The 16,615-nt window shown below is 56.9% G+C and overlaps 7 protein-coding genes across 7 annotated transcripts; 3 read left to right on the top strand and 4 right to left on the bottom strand.

Moving 5' to 3' along the window:
• Positions 1 to 275: 275 nt before the first annotated feature.
• QBC33DRAFT_599582 (uncharacterized protein) lies at positions 276 to 1,488 on the bottom strand (the record flags this gene model as incomplete). Its single annotated transcript, XM_060432036.1, has 2 exons — positions 1,440 to 1,488; positions 276 to 1,205 (listed from the first exon to the last, which is right to left on the bottom strand). Exons 1-2 carry the CDS (start codon positions 1,443 to 1,445, stop codon positions 276 to 278), a joined length of 936 nt encoding a protein of 311 aa, XP_060279156.1. The 5' UTR covers positions 1,446 to 1,488.
• Positions 1,489 to 2,176: 688 nt separating this feature from the next.
• QBC33DRAFT_551030 (putative endo-beta-1,4-glucanase D) lies at positions 2,177 to 3,784 on the bottom strand. Its single transcript, XM_060429130.1, has 5 exons — positions 3,187 to 3,784; positions 2,977 to 3,112; positions 2,575 to 2,899; positions 2,399 to 2,443; positions 2,177 to 2,327 (listed from the first exon to the last, which is right to left on the bottom strand). The coding sequence occupies exons 1-5, from the start codon at positions 3,338 to 3,340 to the stop codon at positions 2,316 to 2,318; spliced, it is 672 nt and encodes a 223-aa protein (XP_060279155.1). The 5' UTR covers positions 3,341 to 3,784; the 3' UTR covers positions 2,177 to 2,315.
• A 295-nt stretch (positions 3,785 to 4,079) lies between these two features.
• Positions 4,080 to 5,488, bottom strand: QBC33DRAFT_573854 (family 61 glycosyl hydrolase; the record flags this gene model as incomplete). Its single annotated transcript, XM_060430717.1, has 9 exons — positions 4,080 to 4,334; positions 4,390 to 4,456; positions 4,515 to 4,595; positions 4,649 to 4,826; positions 4,883 to 4,950; positions 5,011 to 5,045; positions 5,103 to 5,229; positions 5,293 to 5,330; positions 5,392 to 5,488. 9 exons carry the CDS (start codon positions 5,486 to 5,488, stop codon positions 4,309 to 4,311), a joined length of 717 nt encoding a protein of 238 aa, XP_060279154.1. The 3' UTR covers positions 4,080 to 4,308.
• A 1,618-nt stretch (positions 5,489 to 7,106) lies between these two features.
• Positions 7,107 to 10,365, top strand: QBC33DRAFT_519140 (cellobiose dehydrogenase; the record flags this gene model as incomplete). The annotated part of the gene is made up of 8 exons (XM_060426277.1): positions 7,107 to 7,337; positions 7,387 to 8,457; positions 8,534 to 9,032; positions 9,104 to 9,372; positions 9,438 to 9,531; positions 9,589 to 9,821; positions 9,891 to 10,238; positions 10,333 to 10,365. The coding sequence occupies 8 exons, from the start codon at positions 7,107 to 7,109 to the stop codon at positions 10,363 to 10,365; spliced, it is 2,778 nt and encodes a 925-aa protein (XP_060279153.1).
• A 670-nt stretch (positions 10,366 to 11,035) lies between these two features.
• QBC33DRAFT_460509 (embryonic stem cell-specific 5-hydroxymethylcytosine-binding protein) lies at positions 11,036 to 12,547 on the top strand (the record flags this gene model as incomplete). The annotated part of the gene is made up of 3 exons (XM_060424993.1): positions 11,036 to 11,062; positions 11,138 to 11,438; positions 11,562 to 12,547. The coding sequence occupies 3 exons, from the start codon at positions 11,036 to 11,038 to the stop codon at positions 12,545 to 12,547; spliced, it is 1,314 nt and encodes a 437-aa protein (XP_060279152.1).
• A 697-nt stretch (positions 12,548 to 13,244) lies between these two features.
• On the top strand, positions 13,245 to 14,846 carry QBC33DRAFT_254304 (uncharacterized protein). Its single transcript, XM_060423033.1, has 3 exons — positions 13,245 to 13,421; positions 13,475 to 13,774; positions 13,811 to 14,846. The coding sequence occupies exons 2-3, from the start codon at positions 13,581 to 13,583 to the stop codon at positions 14,643 to 14,645; spliced, it is 1,029 nt and encodes a 342-aa protein (XP_060279151.1). The 5' UTR covers positions 13,245 to 13,421; positions 13,475 to 13,580; the 3' UTR covers positions 14,646 to 14,846.
• Positions 14,847 to 15,693: 847 nt separating this feature from the next.
• Positions 15,694 to 16,598, bottom strand: QBC33DRAFT_460583 (kinase-like domain-containing protein; the record flags this gene model as incomplete). The annotated part of the gene is made up of 2 exons (XM_060425000.1): positions 15,694 to 16,205; positions 16,244 to 16,598. 2 exons carry the CDS (start codon positions 16,596 to 16,598, stop codon positions 15,694 to 15,696), a joined length of 867 nt encoding a protein of 288 aa, XP_060279150.1.
• Positions 16,599 to 16,615: the final 17 nt, after the last annotated feature.

The following is a 16,615-nucleotide window of genomic DNA, read 5'->3' as shown; positions in this document are numbered from 1 at the left end:
TTGCATGACTACGGTTATGGTTTATAGCTTGCCGGCATATGTAATACGTTGATGTGCAGGGTATTCAGGAATGTTGAAGCGTATCTATACAAGACAGCGGACAGCGAACCCTCCCCAGGTCTTCATTAACCACAACTTTCACGACATATCAAAGTAGAAGAATCGGGGAATTTCAATCACTTCACTTAGGAACATTGATTTAGAAGGTCCATGTTCGGCAAGAAACTAGCATTTAGTACGTATGAAAACGCCAGATATCGCCCTGTCTCCGCCTCCTAATTCCCCTTGGCAAGGGTGGTGCCTCCAGGGAGGGTAATGCCAGCAGGCAGAGTCGCGCCTCGAGGAAGTTTGATCCCGGCCGGGAGGACGGTTCCGCGCGGGACGGTCGTGCCGCCGGGTAGCACGGTGCCGGTGGGGAGGCGGATGCCGGCGGACACGACTGTGTCGCTGGGGAACACGTTGCCTCCCGGGATGACGGTGCCGGCGGGCAGATGGTCGGTGGCCGGGCCGACGACGGTGCCGGCCAGGATGCGCACGCCCTTGGGGATCGAGATCTTGAAACTGAAGAATAGGGCCGCACCGAGAGTCACCTCCCTGGGGAAGGGGGTACTGCCGTTCAAGATGATGTCACTGCTGGAAGTGATGCCGCCTAGGCCCACGACGAGATTGCCGTTCTTCGGGATGGTCAGGGTGGCGTCCTGAGGGAGGATCATGTCTCCAGGAAGGGACCATTCCCGCTCCAGGTACTCAGAAACGGGGAGGGCGACAGTGCGCTTCGTGAAGACGTAGTCGCTGGGGACGGTGAGTATCGTTCCGCCTGAGAGGTTGATGGTAGCGCCGGTGCTGGTGATGCCGCCAGGGAGATTGATGGTCTGGCTAGGAGGGCTTGTCATGCTACCTCCGTTAAGGAGAACGTGAGTGCCGTTAGGGAGCGAGATGTTGCCATCACGGTGAGTCAAGCCGATGATGGCGCCGTCGCCGCCGAGGGCAAGAGTGCTCGCGAAGAGAGGAAGAGTGATTGTAGTGCATCCCGGTGGGTAGATGATGCCGCCGCCGGCCGGGATGGTGACGGCGATGCCGCCGTAAGGGAGGTTGATGGTGAGACCACTTTTGACACTCTCGCCGACACTGCCTCCAAAGCTGCTGTTGCCACCGACGCGATAGCGCTTGACTCGAGGATCAGGAAAGCGGTTTGATCGCTTAGTCTAATGATGTCAGCTTAGCACTCTGAGCAACTCAACAGTATGAAGCTGCAAGGGGAATGGAGGGTTAGGCCCATGAGACTGCGCCGCTCGGCGTTGAGGTTCCCGGGCTGGACAATTGTCCTGACCTGGCCAAGTGATCGAAGCAAGAGACCCATGCTGTAAAATAATACAATATGGGATGAGGGCCATTGCTATAGTAGAAAGGCGCCAAATAAGAAATATTAATACACTTACATCCATCGCGAGATCTTTCCTTGAGAGCAAACGGAGAGAAGGGGTACTGGGGGAGGAAAGAGAGGAAAGAAAGGAGAGGAAAGGAAGAGACGAAGAAGAAAAGATTTCATACTGATCGCCTATATGGACCTGCCTAGGTATCTAGGTACCTCATCGATGAGGTCGTCCTCGACTTCGTGGGTACCTTCCATGTACGTATCATTGGGGGAGGTAAGCACGAATTCCAAACAGGCTTTACTGGAGGCGTGAAAGCGTGAAAGCGAGCTGGAAATTTCTCTGAATACACGAACTTGGCATATCATGCAGTACTTTCTAGCCATAAAGGCAGTTCCTTCTAGATGACAAAAGGGGTAAAAGGAGGTGGCCCAAGCACGTGATTGCATGGAGTTCCTTTTCTCTCTCTTTTTCTTTTTTCGTTATCCTCAAGGTCCAGCAGGAAGTCACAGATTGGTCATGGAGGCATCATCAGCAGCATTTCTAATTATGACATAGCACCATTCCCAAGGTCGAGCCCAGTCCATTGTCCTGTTTCAACGCCAACATCGATACTTAGACCCCCCTTCTGCTAGTGGTAAGGCAAGGGAAGGGGTGTGTGGCCGGGCAACAGAAATCTGACGGAGGCAAGGGGGCAAGGGGTGCATGATGGGAGCATTCTCCAGCTTCAAATCCGCCGCAGCGCTACCATGAACCAGTGTATGAGATTCTCCGAGACACAAATCGACGGAAGGATTAGGACTTGGTGAGGCCAGGAACATCTTCTCTGTTCTTACGGTTCTGCCACTAACTAACTAACTAACAGCCCAGTCTATCTAGCAATGATAGCTGACTTGTCCCGACTCGAATCCCCCATTCCCCCAACGGAAATACCGTCTAGGTCTAGCACGTGAACTAAGTCCCGCAGTTAGCATCCCGCCTTCACCAAACCACCCACTCCACCAGGGGGTTCAGTTTGAACTTACCGGCGCTGGTCCTGGAACGGTGTAAGAGTTGAAGTTGTTGTAGATCTATTTCGTTGATTCCTGCGTCAGCATCTCGCCCTCTCTTGTCTCATTCCGCCCAAGCCTTAGGGATAGGGAGTTGCTGGGGAAGAAAGGAGGAAGGAAAAGGGGAGGGGAAATAAAGAGGAGAAACCCACGTTGGCCGTGTATCCCGGATCACTGGCCTTAAAGGCGCCGGGGATCTTGACGGTGGCCGGGTTTGCGCTGCCGCCGCCGGTGACGCTGACCTGCGCACAGCTGACGTAGAACTGCGGCGTGCTGCCGGGGTTGTGGATGGCCAGCGACTGGATGCGGAGCAGGTACTCGCCGTCCGCGACGCACTTGGGGATGTTGTACGTGTAGTCGCTCCGCATCGGCCATGACGCCTGCCCGCCCGAGAAGGTCGGGCCCCAGTCGTAGATCTTGAACCAGCCCCCGCTGCCGTCGTAATCGGCCGCTGCGGCGGGCGCCTTGGACATGTATCTGTTGTTGCGGGAGGGAGGACCTGTGAGTTCACTGCTGCTCGTCTGCCGATCGGGAGCAAATGGGAGGGAGCTTACAATGAGATGGGGCCTTGGTGATAGACGGCGACGTCGCTTGTGAAGGTGAAAGAATCGCCGGCCTTGAGCGCGACTGTGGTTGTGTTCCCGGTCTTGGATCCTCCCACGTTACATCTCAGGTCATTGGATGCCAAGTCTGTTGTTGAGGGGCGAGAAAAGTCAGCCTCGACGAGGGAAGTCCCGGAAATCCCCCAAAGGATGTCGGCATACCTGTGACAGGGGAGTTGTAGTTTGTGTTGTAGCGGATGTGCTCGTACTGCTGGAACTTCTGATTGCCGGCGGCGAGCTTGAGGAAGATGTAGTGAGCAGACACCTCGGTTGCGGCAAGCGAGAGGAGCGCCACGGCGGCGGAGAAGCCCTTCATTGTGCTGTTGAGGAGGTAGATGCTGGATGGGCAAGTTTGCTAGCTAAGGATTGAGGCTGAGACTTGACTTGATCTTGAAAGACTTGATCGATAAGATGTCTCTGAGGCGATAGATCTCAAAAATGCCAACACCGAGACCCTGTAGCTCTTTAAAAGGAGGATGGGGCCGCGTCCGCGATCGGACGGGCGGGCTCCGCAGGGTCAGTCAAGTGCCATTTGGTGGGGTTGAGGGCATGTAAATGAAACGGGCCGGCTCTCCATTTTGGTCCTTCTCCTAGGCGCTGAGAATTGCGCCAATACCGCAGGAAAATGCCTTTACGCATAGGGGGCGGAGACTGCAACGTAGGTCCTGCACCGGGCTGGGGGACGCGTCGAGCCTGGTTGTGCGGCGATAGTGAACCTGGGGAATACGGATTGGGCCGTTGGTCATGCGGTGGATCCGCCTCATAAACTGCCCGTAGAGTGGATAATATCGAGCCGCGTCCTCCCGTGGCTCCGTTTGCGGGGCCGTGTCCAATGCTGAGGCCTCGATAAAGCAAAAAAATATGACCGGGCATAGATGATTGGTCGGGGCGCAGTCCAACTCCCGACGTCATGTGTACCTCGAATGCCGAGATTGAGTCGACCAGTTCGTCTTGGCGTCCGTTGGACACGGCAGAGTTAATCAGACGTAGTAACTATGCTGTCAAATATCACATTTCTGGAGTTGCAACTGGAAAGTGTTCGTGGGATGGATCCATGCATGGAATTCCGCCTCCTTTAGACGCTCTTGAATTTCCTGGTTCTCGCTGCGCTAATGGTTCTCGTGGGATGATGGATACATCTGATTTACTCTCCTCTCCTCTCCATTCACGTGCCAGTCTCCTATACTGGTAGGGGCATACAATCTGATCAAGCTCACCGGATCCACCCCTTAATACCAACTGCTGGCCATGCTCGTCTCCCAACCGGGGCTAGAAAAGCTCGATTTACGAGCAAGTAAACAGCTCCGGGCCTGTGACTACTCTCAGCCGCGTGCTCGTGTTGAAGATGCTGTTGGGATTTCTTACCTGGAATCACGTAGTTGAACGGCTGCTTTACATTGTAGATGTCCAGCAACAATCCAGGATCGTTCGACTGCAGGTACTGTGTCAGCTTGCCGATGATCCGCAGAGACATGGGGATTACAGCTGACCTTGTAGATGCCTGGGATGCTGTGAGTCTTCGGTTTCACGGTGCCGGTTCCTCCTGAGATGTTGATTTGGGCACACTCCATCTATTTTGAGGTCAGTCTTCTGAGGCAAGATGTGAGGATGCCGAGTGTCTCACGTAGAGCTGTGCTCCGTTGACATCACGAGCACCGTGGAGGGCTATCATCTCGGCACGAAGAAGGTACTGCCCGTCTTCAATGCACTTGGGAATGTTGATGACCTGGTTTCCCTTGTTGTTGATGACCGTGTCGGTCCCCCACGTGCCCCCGTTCAAACCCTCCTGCTGAATCTTGAACCTGGCGGGGAAGGTTAGCAAGTTTCTGACGAGCGGGCGAGGAAGTCGGTGCCTTACCAACCGTCACCAACCCCACTGTCTGTCTTGGCGTTGGTGACCTTCTTCAAGTACGCCATGACGGGCCCCTGAATTCATTGCATGTTAACCATTGTGTCTGAGTTGGGCAACAGAGGGAGGTGGCAGACCTTGTGGCCAGCGTCCATAACATCGTTCGGGCCAGCTAGTTCAAGTTAGACAGTCGGGTCATTGCCACGTTGACGGCGCATCCTGGACTGACATTCAAGAGTGTGCCTCCAGACGGCAGACACACTGCTGCCGGCCTGGACCTCGATTATCTTATCGGAAGGAGTCGTGGGGTTGGGTGGCCCATTGCATGCGATATTTGCCGAGTCAGGAGTTTGAGGCTGGTGAAGCTGGTGTCAGAGAATAGCAGCCAAGAACGTTTAGAACGTAGAGTATGGACATACGCCATCGTACGATGGAGTTCTGATGGCGTAAGAGACCCCTTTTGACGAGTTAGCCTGCCGTAGCGACTTCCCAAAAGCTCTGGACAGGCGCCTGCCTACCATAAGTGGTGCCTCCTGCGGTAAGTTGCGTGAAAATAGTATGGGCAGAGGTAGAGGAGGCGCATGTTACTGCGGCAATGATCACGGAGGGCTTCATGATGGAAGATTGTGTATTATCTTTCACTTGCTTGGGGATATACGGAGCAGGAAAGAGGGCACAAGTTCGAAGTCGAAGGTTAACAGAGCCGGCTTCTAGGTAAGAATAAGAGAGACATGGTCAAAAACCTCAAGGCTTTATTGATATATCTGAACCACTAGCCATGATACCCGTGATCCGGCATCCGCGTGGTCTCCCGAGCATCACATCTATAGAGTCCTTGGTGTTTTCTGCCCGTTGAGACGTCATTGGGGCGGAAGGGAGGAGTCCGAACCGGGATAGGAAATGCTGGACAGGGTTTCCCCAGGCTTTTCCCGAGAGCCGCAGGTGGAGGGATGGGCAGATGAGCAAAAGGGGTACGGAATACATACGAGTAGCTCTGGTTTGGCGGCGGCAATGCAAGGTACGTACATACCTTCTAGGCCAGAACGACGCTGCAACGAATCGACCATGACTGTAGAAAGGGCGGCGCCGCGTTGCGGCAATCGCGTCTCTCCCCGGTTAGTCTTGGACGAGCCCCCGGATGAGAGAGAAAGAGAGAATATTCGATATTCGGTAGATCGATTCCACGACATGCCGTTCCCCGGGGCCGGCGGACCGCGCGAGTCAGAAGATAGGCAATAATAATAATCACGCCGTGCGTCAAATATAGCCTGATTCTGGCCCTGGGGGAAGAAGTGTTGCTTACGAGCAGTGCCTGCTTTGTGCTTTTTGAGGGGATGAAAGGGGGTGAAGCCAGCTGCCAGTTTATCCAAAGTGCTCTGATGATATACCGTGTTTTCGGTTAACCACCAATAATAGCAGGGCCATGATAAGCCAAATTTCCGCCAGCGCCACTGCCTCGCTTGCCAGCTGCCGCTTCTCCCCTTTTTTCCTAGCTTCTTTTCTCAGACGCCGCAGCACAATGCTGGTTCAATCAACCTCCAACAATTCAGGGACCAACATCCAGATGCGGGAAAGCAGTCGTGGCTGGCTCGCATCAACCATTCTGCGATCCATGGCACAACCTAGTCGGGAGTTGGAGAAAGGTGAAGCTTCTCAAGTTAATTATTTCCCAGACGTACTTGTCAATTCTTCAACAAATTCCTCCTCTCCTTTTGCCAGGGGCTGCTGTCCTCGGCGGCTTGGCGAACGGAGATATATGCTTCTTCTTCTCTTCTTTCTCCTTCTTCTATTGTGGCGCCTGGACAGACGACGGCAGTCGAGAGATGCCGGTCCAATTACGCAGCCCACTCCACTCCAATATGGGAGATCTCCAGGCTGCAATGCAGCCTGTCGCCCCAGCGGGTTCGTCTCCATAGCCTGTGCTCTCAACTCATGTACCCCAATCTGTGTAAATCCAAGGGAGAAAACGCTCCTCCCTGACCCGCAATCTACCCCGTCTCAATCCATCCTATCGGTGGCATCCCACATCCGCGCTCCGCTTCCGCTCCATACCATCGGAAATACGGAGACTGCCATTGGGGCTTCAGCTGCTTGTTGGGGCAGGGCGCAATGGCCTCGTCCCTGAAGCTTATTACTATTATCCCCCCTCCGCCCTGACCTCCAATCTTCTCGTGTTCAACCATCCGCCTCGACATCCCTGGTCAGTCCGTAAGGTTGACCACTCGCCTCCACAATGTCGACCCTTAGGCGCGTCGGTGCGGCCCTCGTGGCAGCTTCGCTATGTGTCGCTCAATCAACGCCGGTCATGTACAAGGATGAGAAGACGGGCATCCAGCTTGGCACCTGGGGCTACACCCCCGACGCGACCAGTGAGGACGACCCTGGTTTTGGAGCTTACACCTTCGGCATGGCTCTTCCTGAGGACGCCATGACGAAGGATGCCAATGAGTATATTGGTATCTTGGTATGGCGAACCATTCCCCCTTTGAGTCTGTATCACTGACCTTGAGCAGAGATGTTCTATTACCAGCCCGACTGAGACCGGCTGGTGCGCCGTCTCTCATGGTGGTTCCGGGCAGATGACGCAGGCGCTACTCCTCATGGCATGGCCGTACGAAAACGAGGTCCTGACATCGTTCCGCTACACCTCTGGCTACCAGCTTCCGCCCGTCTACAAGGGCAATGCGACCCTGACCCAGATCTCGTCTTTCGTCAATGCCACCACGTACGAGGTCATCTACCGGTGCCAGAACTGCTTCGAATGGGACAACGGCGGTGCCAGCGTGAAGGTGTCGACCACCGCCAAGTCCTTTGTCCTGGGGAGGGCCCAGGCTATCAAGAGCGTGACCAATCCTGGATGCCCCGACAAGATCAGCTTCGGCTTCCACGACGATGGTTATGGCCAGTACGGAGCTGCTCTCGACCAGATTGTCAACCCGTCATACAGCGCTTGGGCTGCTCTAGCTAAGACGGTTCCTAAGACCAGCTGCGACGACGCCGGGACACCGGCGGCCGGACCTAGCACAACTGCGGCGTCCCCTACCGCTACCGCTACCGCTACCGCTACCGGTAGTGCTAGCGGCAGTGCCTCCGGCTCCGCTACCGAAACTGATGCTCCTACCGCTTCCGCTTCCGCTTCCGCTACTGAGCCAGCTTCTTCTTCTGAACCCGCCTCCGCTTCCGAGCCCGCTCCCACTACCACTGGTGAAGCTCCCTCGGCCACCTCCGCGGCGCCAAGCTCGACCCAGGCTGCGTGCGCCTCAGTCCCGACCGGTTCGGCAGCCAAGACCTACGAGTACATCATTGTCGGCGGTGGTGCTGGTGGTATCCCCATGGCAGACCGGCTCAGCGCGGCTGGCCACAGCGTTCTCCTGATCGAGAAAGGCCCACCATCCACTGGTCGCTGGGGCGGCACCATGAAGCCGGATTGGCTGATCGGTACCAACCTCACTCGGTTCGACGTGCCGGGCCTCTGCAACCAGATCTGGCATGACTCGACTGGCATCGCTTGCCAGGACACCGATCAGATGGCCGGCTGCGTTCTCGGCGGCGGCACTGCTGTAAACGCCGGTCTCTGGTGGAAGGTAAGCACCCCATTCTATTTCCGCACGCGTTACAGCCGTTCTCAAGAGGGTCAGCGTGTGCTAACGAGGACCGCAGCCAAACCCCAAGGACTGGGACTACAACTTCCCCTGGGGCTGGAGGAGCGCCGACCTCAAGAAGGCCACCCAGGCAGCCTTCTCTCGCATTCCAGGCACGACAACGCCTTCGATGGACGGGAAGCTGTACCGCCAAGAAGGTTTCAACGTACTGGCCCAAGGCTTCAACGACTCCGGCTGGAGTTACGTGATCCCCAACGACGCTGAGACGCAGAAGAACCGCACCTATGGACACACCACCTACATGTTCTCCAACGGCGAGCGAGGCGGCCCGTTGGCGACCTATCTGCAGACAGCTAGCCAGCGGCCCAAGCTTTTCGATCTCTGGACCGACACTACCGTCAGGCGTGTCATTCGTACCGGTGGCCACATCACCGGAGTCGAGCTGGAGTGCAATGATGGTGGAGGGGGAAAGTCGGGTATCGTGAATGTTGCCCCTCAGCTCGGCAGGGTCATCCTCTCTGCTGGTACATTCGGAACCGCCAAGCTCCTGATGCGAAGTAAGTTTGAAGCCCACCCTCCGTCATGGGCCTCGAGAGGACAGTTTGCTAACGTGGATGCGTGACCTCAGGTGGATTTGGCCCTGCTGATCAGCTCTCGATCGTCAAGAACTCGGCCAAGGACGGCGCCACCATGATTCCCAGCAGCGACTGGGTCGATCTGCCCGTTGGTTACAACCTTGTCGACCACGTCAATACCGATACCATCATCACGCACCCCGATGTTGTGTTCTATGACTTCTACGAGGCATGGGACGCGCCGATCCCCGATGACAAGACCGACTACCTTGATAACCGGGCGGGCATCTTGGCTCAGTCTGCTCCAAATATCGGCCCCATGGTCAGTTGATGAAGAAAAGCAATTGCGACGAAATAGACCAGGTCGGGCTAACTCTTTCATTACAGTTCTGGGACGAGATCAAGGGCTCCGACGGCATCGTCCGTCAGCTCCAGTGGACTGCACGTGTTGAGGGCAACGATGCCATTACTGCCTCGAAGCGTGCGTGGCTCGCCTCCCTTTTTTATCTTTAGACGTGAATGCTGACCAGACCTGCAGACGCAATGACCATGAGCCAGTACCTGGGCAGAGGATCTCAGTCGCGTGGCCGCATGGGCATCACCGCCAACCTCGACACTGTTGTCTTGACGCCACCCTACCTTCATGACGAGTTCGACACGGAGGCTGTCATCCAGGGCATCAAGAACCTGCAGCAGGCACTGAGCGGCATCAAGGATCTCCAGTGGATCGTGCCATCCCCGAACATCACCGTCGAGGACTTTGTCAACAACGTATGAATCACGCTCCCCCATCAGTGTTAAAGCCCCCTCTTCCCAGCAGCCTACTGACCCACATCATAGATGGATAAATCCCCCGCTTCTCGCCGGTCCAACCACTGGATGGGCACGTCCAAGATGGGCTACGACGACGGGCGCCTCGGCGGCTCCGCCGTGGTCGACATCAACGCCAAGGTGTACGGCACCGACAACCTGTTCGTCGTGGACGCCTCCATCTTCCCGGGCCAGCCGACCGGCAACCCGTCGGCCATGGTGGTCGTGGCCGCAGAGCAGGCCGCGTCCCGCATCCTGGCCCTGAGGGCCACGACCGCCGGCGGCCTTGGCGCCCAGTGCGGCGGCAACAAGTGGACCGGCAGCTTCGCGTGCGCCAAGCAGTACGAGTGCAGGGTCCTAGACCCCACCTACTCGATTGTGAGTTTCCCTAGCGAGAGAGGGAGAGAGATGCTCCTCCCTATTGCTTTAGCTCGCGTTTCCGTTTTTGCTGACCGACATTGTGTGTCTGTAGTGCGCAAAGCCAGCCGGTACCACCCGCCACTGAGGGTAGCGAGACGTGTCCCTCGCGGGAAAGGAACCCCGTCGAGGCGATGGCTGGCAGATCGCCCTCCTCTTGGGTAACCGAGCTGGGTATATTAGTATGGATAATATGTTTCACATACCAGAAAAGGACCGTCTTTTAGTTTTTTATATCCCAATTGTATATATTTTTTTTGAGGAAGTCGTACATAAACGACGAATTCGATCAACTCTGACTTCTGCCATCGCTTCTCTACCTTCCGTGCTGTTAAAGATGCCCAAATCTGACTGGTTGGTTTAGCCAGCAGGAAAATGCTGGGTGGGGAAATGTTGTTTAGGCAGAAGGAGCCCCAATCTCTGCTGGCGATCATAACTGGAGACATGGCGGGATATCGGTTCGTTGGATGAAGACAATCTTGCCATTTCGCGTGTGCCAATCTGGCAGTTGTGTGTTTGTCCTGGCTGTCTTCATCCTGGCTGTATTCGAAGCCAGATCATGTGACTGGTCATGTGAGGGCGCAAGTGTTTCGCGATAAACAACACCCCCACTTTGGATAGGTGCATATCGTACGTCATGGGCGGGCGTCATGATCCCCCTCAACGTCTCTGGAGAGCGACCATCTCAGTCTTTCATTCGGCATTGAGAGACAACCGAATACAGCGTAAAGCCCCGAACTGAACCAGCGGATTCAGCCATGTGCGGCCGCTACGCCCTCGCTCTGGTAAGCTCAGCCTCGCCGGCACTCAAGCTCCACCACCACCACCACCATGCTAACCCCCCTCCCCCCCACCACAAGCGACCCTCACAGATCCGCCAGATGCTCGAGGACGACGACATGCCCGTCTACGGAGCGCCTGCAGACGAAGACGATGACGCCGACGCCGACGAAGACGAGGCGGGGCCCCGGCGGAGCTACAACTTTGCACCAGGGTACCGCGGCGTCGTCTACCGCGCCGATGCTCCCGTGAGTGGGGGAGGAGCCGCCCCCGCTGCGGGGGAGCGAGGTGGCCGCGGCGGTGGCGAGAGTACGGATGGGGATGGGGGTAGGGGTAAGGGAGGGGCCGGGGACGAGGACGAGGACGCTCCTGTCATGGACGGTGCGGACGCGGAAACGGATGCGGAAACAAACACAGCGGCGCCAGCGCCAGCGGCCAGCGACGGAGGAGGGACGGGAGAAGTATCAGGCAAGGAAGGCAAGACAGGCGGATCTGGACCAGTAGCCGGGACGCGGTACATCCTCCAGACGATGAAGTGGGGCCTGGTGCCGTCCTGGACGCGGCACAAGGCAGGCTTCTCGGCCAAGACGATCAACTGCCGCGACGACAGCCTGGCGCGGCCCGGCGGGATGTGGGCGTCGATGAAGGCGCGCAAGAGGTGCGTCGTCGTCGCGCAGGGGTTCTACGAGTGGCTCAAGCCGCACGGGCCCAGGGGGGACAAGGTGCCGCACTACGTCCGGCGCGCCGACGGGAGGCTGATGTGTCTCGCGGGCCTGTGGGATCGCGTGCGGTACGAGGGGGATGAAGCGGGGGGGAAGTACACGTACACGTACACCATCGTCACGACGGACAGCAACGAGCAGCTGCGCTTCCTGCACGACCGTATGCCCGTCATTCTGGATCAGGGGTCGGATGCGATGCGCGCTTGGCTGGACCCGGGCCGGGACAAGTGGTCGGCGGAGCTGCAGGCCCTGCTGAGGCCGTATTCGGGGGCCCTCGATGTGTACCCTGTCAGCCGAGAGGTCGGAAAGGTTGGCAACGACTCGCCCACGTTCATCATCCCCGTTGCGAAGGAGAAAAAGGGGGGCATTGCTAACTTCTTCGCCAACGCGGCGGCGTCGTCGCCGAAGAAGAGGAAGAAGGAGGACGAAGAGGAGGGCGAGGGTGTGAAGGTCGAGCCTGGGGTGGAAGTGCGACAGGCTGGTGCGGAGGGGCCGGATACGGTCATGTGCGAGACGGTTGACGAGGCGGCGGGGCCGGGTGCCAAGAGGGAGGCCTCCTCGCCACCGCCGAGGGTAGAGCTGCCCCCGGCTAAGAAGGGCCCGGCGGCGGAGGCTGTTTCGCCGGTCAAGGGTCGCACCCAAATCAGCGCGACGAGTAACGCATGGAAGAGCCCGGGTAAGGCGGGGAAGAGCCCGAGCAAGGCGAGGGGTAATGGGAAGGGGGACGGATCGCGGAAGATTACGCAGTTCTTTGCTAACAGTACCTGAGTTTGGGGTTCCAAACTGGTCTGCCTATCTGTTGAACGCAATCATGAATGTAATAGGAATGCGGTGCAGATATTGGAGTTGATGGTTGGGATTTATGACTTGGCTATGTACGGCGTTTTGGACTGGCGAATCGGTAAGTCGGGGGAACCTCTGAGGGTAGTTACACCCTCATTCTCCAGTGGAGGATTTGCTACGCTGCCTAGCTTTGATAAATGGAGCTAGCGACGACCGCAGCTGAGGCGGTGAGACATTTCTCGGAGTCGTCGATGAACATTGGTAGAGGATCAAAAGGACAGCAACGCTCCCGGTTCAGAAATTCTACCAAGGTGAATGCCAGAAATGCCGCGAAGGGCATCACACAGTGTCACATCAGAGCAAATGACCCGAGCAAAATTCAAATTGTGAGGGTGTAAAAACGGGCACTTAAAACGGGAGCCAGCGGAGGCAGCCGGGAGTGGATCTAGCATGTTCGGGAGGTTGGTCGGCACTGGTCGGTAACACTGCCATGGTGGATGCTGCGGTGGCAAAGCCGTAACCACAATCGTCATCAGCTGATCGGAGTCACCGCACTCTAGCACTCGGCCACTGTAGACCAGTGATTTCTTCTCTCTCCAAATGGCGCCAATGCAGGTGTCTCTCATGGAACAGTCGAGCAGAAAATACTGAGGACAATCCATGTCACGGCCACGGGATCCGGCTGGGCAGGCCATGGTGTGCCCACTGTCCATCAACTGCACCAACCAATCCTCCATGTGCTGGATCCACGCCACGCGGTCACCAGTGGCACAACTCATGCATGACGCCGAGGAGGGACACTCACTGGTGATCATACCCTTGTTGCGTGACACCATGCCGATGGCCTGTCGATCTTCCAGTAAGAACGTGAACTACACAAACGTATTTTATCACACTCTCAATTTTTACCAGGTTCAAATGTAGGCTCCCTCAATCGTAATCGCATACTTCTTGACCCCATTTCGCGACTTCAGCAACTCGTCAACATTTCAGGTGCCTTGTCACAAATTCAACCAAGATGCCCGCCAAATACCCACCACACAACGACAGGGCATTTCGCAACGTCCATGCATGGGACGATGGATTTGAGTATATCCGCCCAGATGCAAATGGTCCCAGCAGAGACCCTTCAACTCCCGACATCTCTCCACCACTCGCACCATCGAGGCCGTTGAATAGAACATCTCGATATGAGCCAGACCGCCTCCCCAGGCCCCCACTAGGCCGGGACGCCGACTCCTACAGGAGGTCCCGGCCCCCCTCCCCCCCACCATCCGACCACGCCCGCCCGCGGCGCAGCCGTCGGGACCGCAGCCCCCCACCCCCATACGCCACCCCGGGGCCGACGCGCTCCCCGACCCCGCCCCGCAGACGGGACCGGGACGACAGGCGGGCCCGCGAAGCAGCACGCTACCCCCCATCCGCCTCGGCGGCGCGCAGACCGCCGCCCCCGACCAGATACGACACGGCACCACTACCGGCACGCCGCGGATCCTCCCGGCGTGGGCACGGCGGCGACAGCCCTCCCCCGCGCCGCCGCAGGGCCATCTCACCATCGCCATCCCCGCCCCCACCGCGCACCCGCCCAAGGCCCCGCTCCCTCGATCGGGGCGCCCGGACCCGCGACCGCGATCGCGCCCTGACCCCGCCCCCCGACAAGAGGCGACCGCCCGTGACGCGGTCCAAGACGACGGGGGCCAAGGGCAGCAGCGGCGGCGGCAGCGGCGGCGGGGGAGGTCTCGGCCTCGGCATCGCCCTCGGGCCCCGGTGGCAGGCTGCCGCGTCGGCGGCTGTCAAGTCGGGCGCGGCGGCGGCGATGAGCATGCGGTCGCAGCCCGGGGCGTGGGCGGGCGAGAAGGGGGCCAGGGTCGCTACTGCGGCGCTGAGCGCTGCGGCGATGGATGCGCTAGCGGGGAGGAAGGCCGGCGGTGGTAGTGGTGGTGGTGGGGGGCGGGAGGAGAAGGCGAGGGGCGGGGGAGGGGAGAGGAGGAAGAGCGGGGTTGAGGGGCTGGGGGGTGCGCTGGGGGGGATTTTGTTGGATCAGATTGCGAGGAGGGGGAGTAAGAAGGAGAAGAAGCGTTGAGCTGGGGGGCGGGGGGCTTGCTTGAAGGACCTGGATATCTGCAGTTGCATAGATTGGGTAGAAGTACGGCGTTTGTTTGCAATGCTGCGCGCAGCATGGATGTGTTTCCAAGAGACGAGATTAATACCAACTCTTTTCCCCGTCATTGCCGGTTTGCATCCCTAGCTACATAGACAAAAGCAAGTTGATTTGAGCTTCTGGTTTTAGCATCACACTGTGTTGAGTGACAGGGTCGTAAAACAGCAACCAAATGGCCGAAAGGGAAGGAGACAAACGCATCCCTGAAAATAGTGCGACATTCTCAGTTGAGGGAGTCAGCCGAGCCAGGTCCTATGATTTAAGGTGGCTTAAGATATAACGACTTCTGTCGAGCTGATAGTTGGGATTTCAACTGACGTTGATATGGTCGCACTGGTCTGCTTCCGGGAACATCCTCGATATTGTGATCCGCAAGCTAACTGTCCACTGGTGCCAAGGAGCAATAGACGAATACAACAGATGTATGGGAGACGATGCGGAAGACAGAGACTATCACCTTCTATAGGGTTGCTTTGTCAAATGTTGCATCTTATGACATTGGTGGTCTCCAAGATAGCATTAACTTTGGTTGACCTTTCACTTTATTTTCAAACCCATGCCAGCTCCTCCCTCGAAACACTGGGGGATTTTCTTCCTCCTCTCGACTGCCTAGCTTCTCAACCTCACCTCCCTGGGAACCCTCATGCCCTTCCTAGTCTAGAGCTCGCACTCGGAAAGTGGTTATCCTACGCCCAACACGTCGAACTGCTTCCAGACATGCCCCTGAGAGAACCATCCTGGTCATAGATAGGATGTGACGGCCAAATTGGCCTCCGTGTTGAGGACCGATACGCTAGGGGTACGTTTGATCTTCCAGCTACCTTCATTGTGACGCGTTCTGATTACACGTCGACAGCCTCGAGCTGGAAATGCTGTGCTACGCCCTGGGGAATCAACTATCAACCGACTGCCCGAACACCCGTCCATGGTAAGCGCCTATCCTAGCTCACAAATCCCCAAAGTCTTAATATCAGTAGTCTAGATCCTGCCGCAGACATCTTAACAAGCCCGCTTCTAATGGACAAGCATCAACAATAAACTCGAACTTTTCAGGCCAATCATCCTCCCATATGAAGTCAATGAACATTCCAGCATACTGCCAATAGCTCGGATACCAACCAGCATCTTCCCAGTCTACGATGGCACTAACATATAGGCAACTCTCGTCGCCATTGCTTGATTCCGACATACCCCTGGACACAATAATGTTTTTGCGCTGCAGGTCTGTGTGTATGAAAACGCTTGGGTGACCTGTGAATGCCGTGGGGAGGTTCCGCGCGAAGAACTCCGAAGTCCAGCTCCGACGAGTACCATTGTCTGCCCAGTTTCCCTGCGACCGTAAGGCCAGGGCTCTGTGAAAGTCCTCCTCGTTTTTAAAAAGGCCGGTGATCTCGGTTTGGACCTTCCATGAGAGAAAGAACCGATGAAGCAACGGACCTCCACGGACGCTGCAAAACGTCCCAGGGGAAGGGATTTTTCGGACTTTGCTAAAGATGTCTCTCAACTGACCCGCAACAGACAGTTTCTCATCCTCTGACATGTCTTCCAGACTTCGCTGAGTTGGACCCCATGGATAAATTCCATGATCAAAAAGATCCGGTCGTCCTTGCGATACATGGCATAGAGCCGGGGGACTGGGATGCCTGAGTACCGTCGAAGAAGTAGAAGGGCGTGTCCTTCATTTTCTGATACCCAAGGCGAGATTCCGTGTTTGACGACGAATTTTTCCCTGTCGAGGACGATTCTTTTGTACATTGGCTCGATGGTACAAGGAAGATCATGCGTTGCCCCTTCAATCTCATCAGGTGTCGGCAACGGGGCAGGTAGTTTTTTGGCGTCGCAGAAATATGGGAGTTCCGGAGCAGGCAGGGTCATATTGAAGAATAATCCGT

This window comes from Phialemonium atrogriseum (genome assembly GCF_030411735.1).
Source record: "Phialemonium atrogriseum strain 8032-3 unplaced genomic scaffold QBC33scaffold_36, whole genome shotgun sequence".
In the NCBI taxonomy this organism is placed as follows: Eukaryota; Fungi; Ascomycota; class Sordariomycetes; order Cephalothecales; family Cephalothecaceae; genus Phialemonium; species Phialemonium atrogriseum.
Note: the sequence above shows the minus strand (reverse complement) of the source record. Positions and strands in the feature narration are given on the sequence as shown.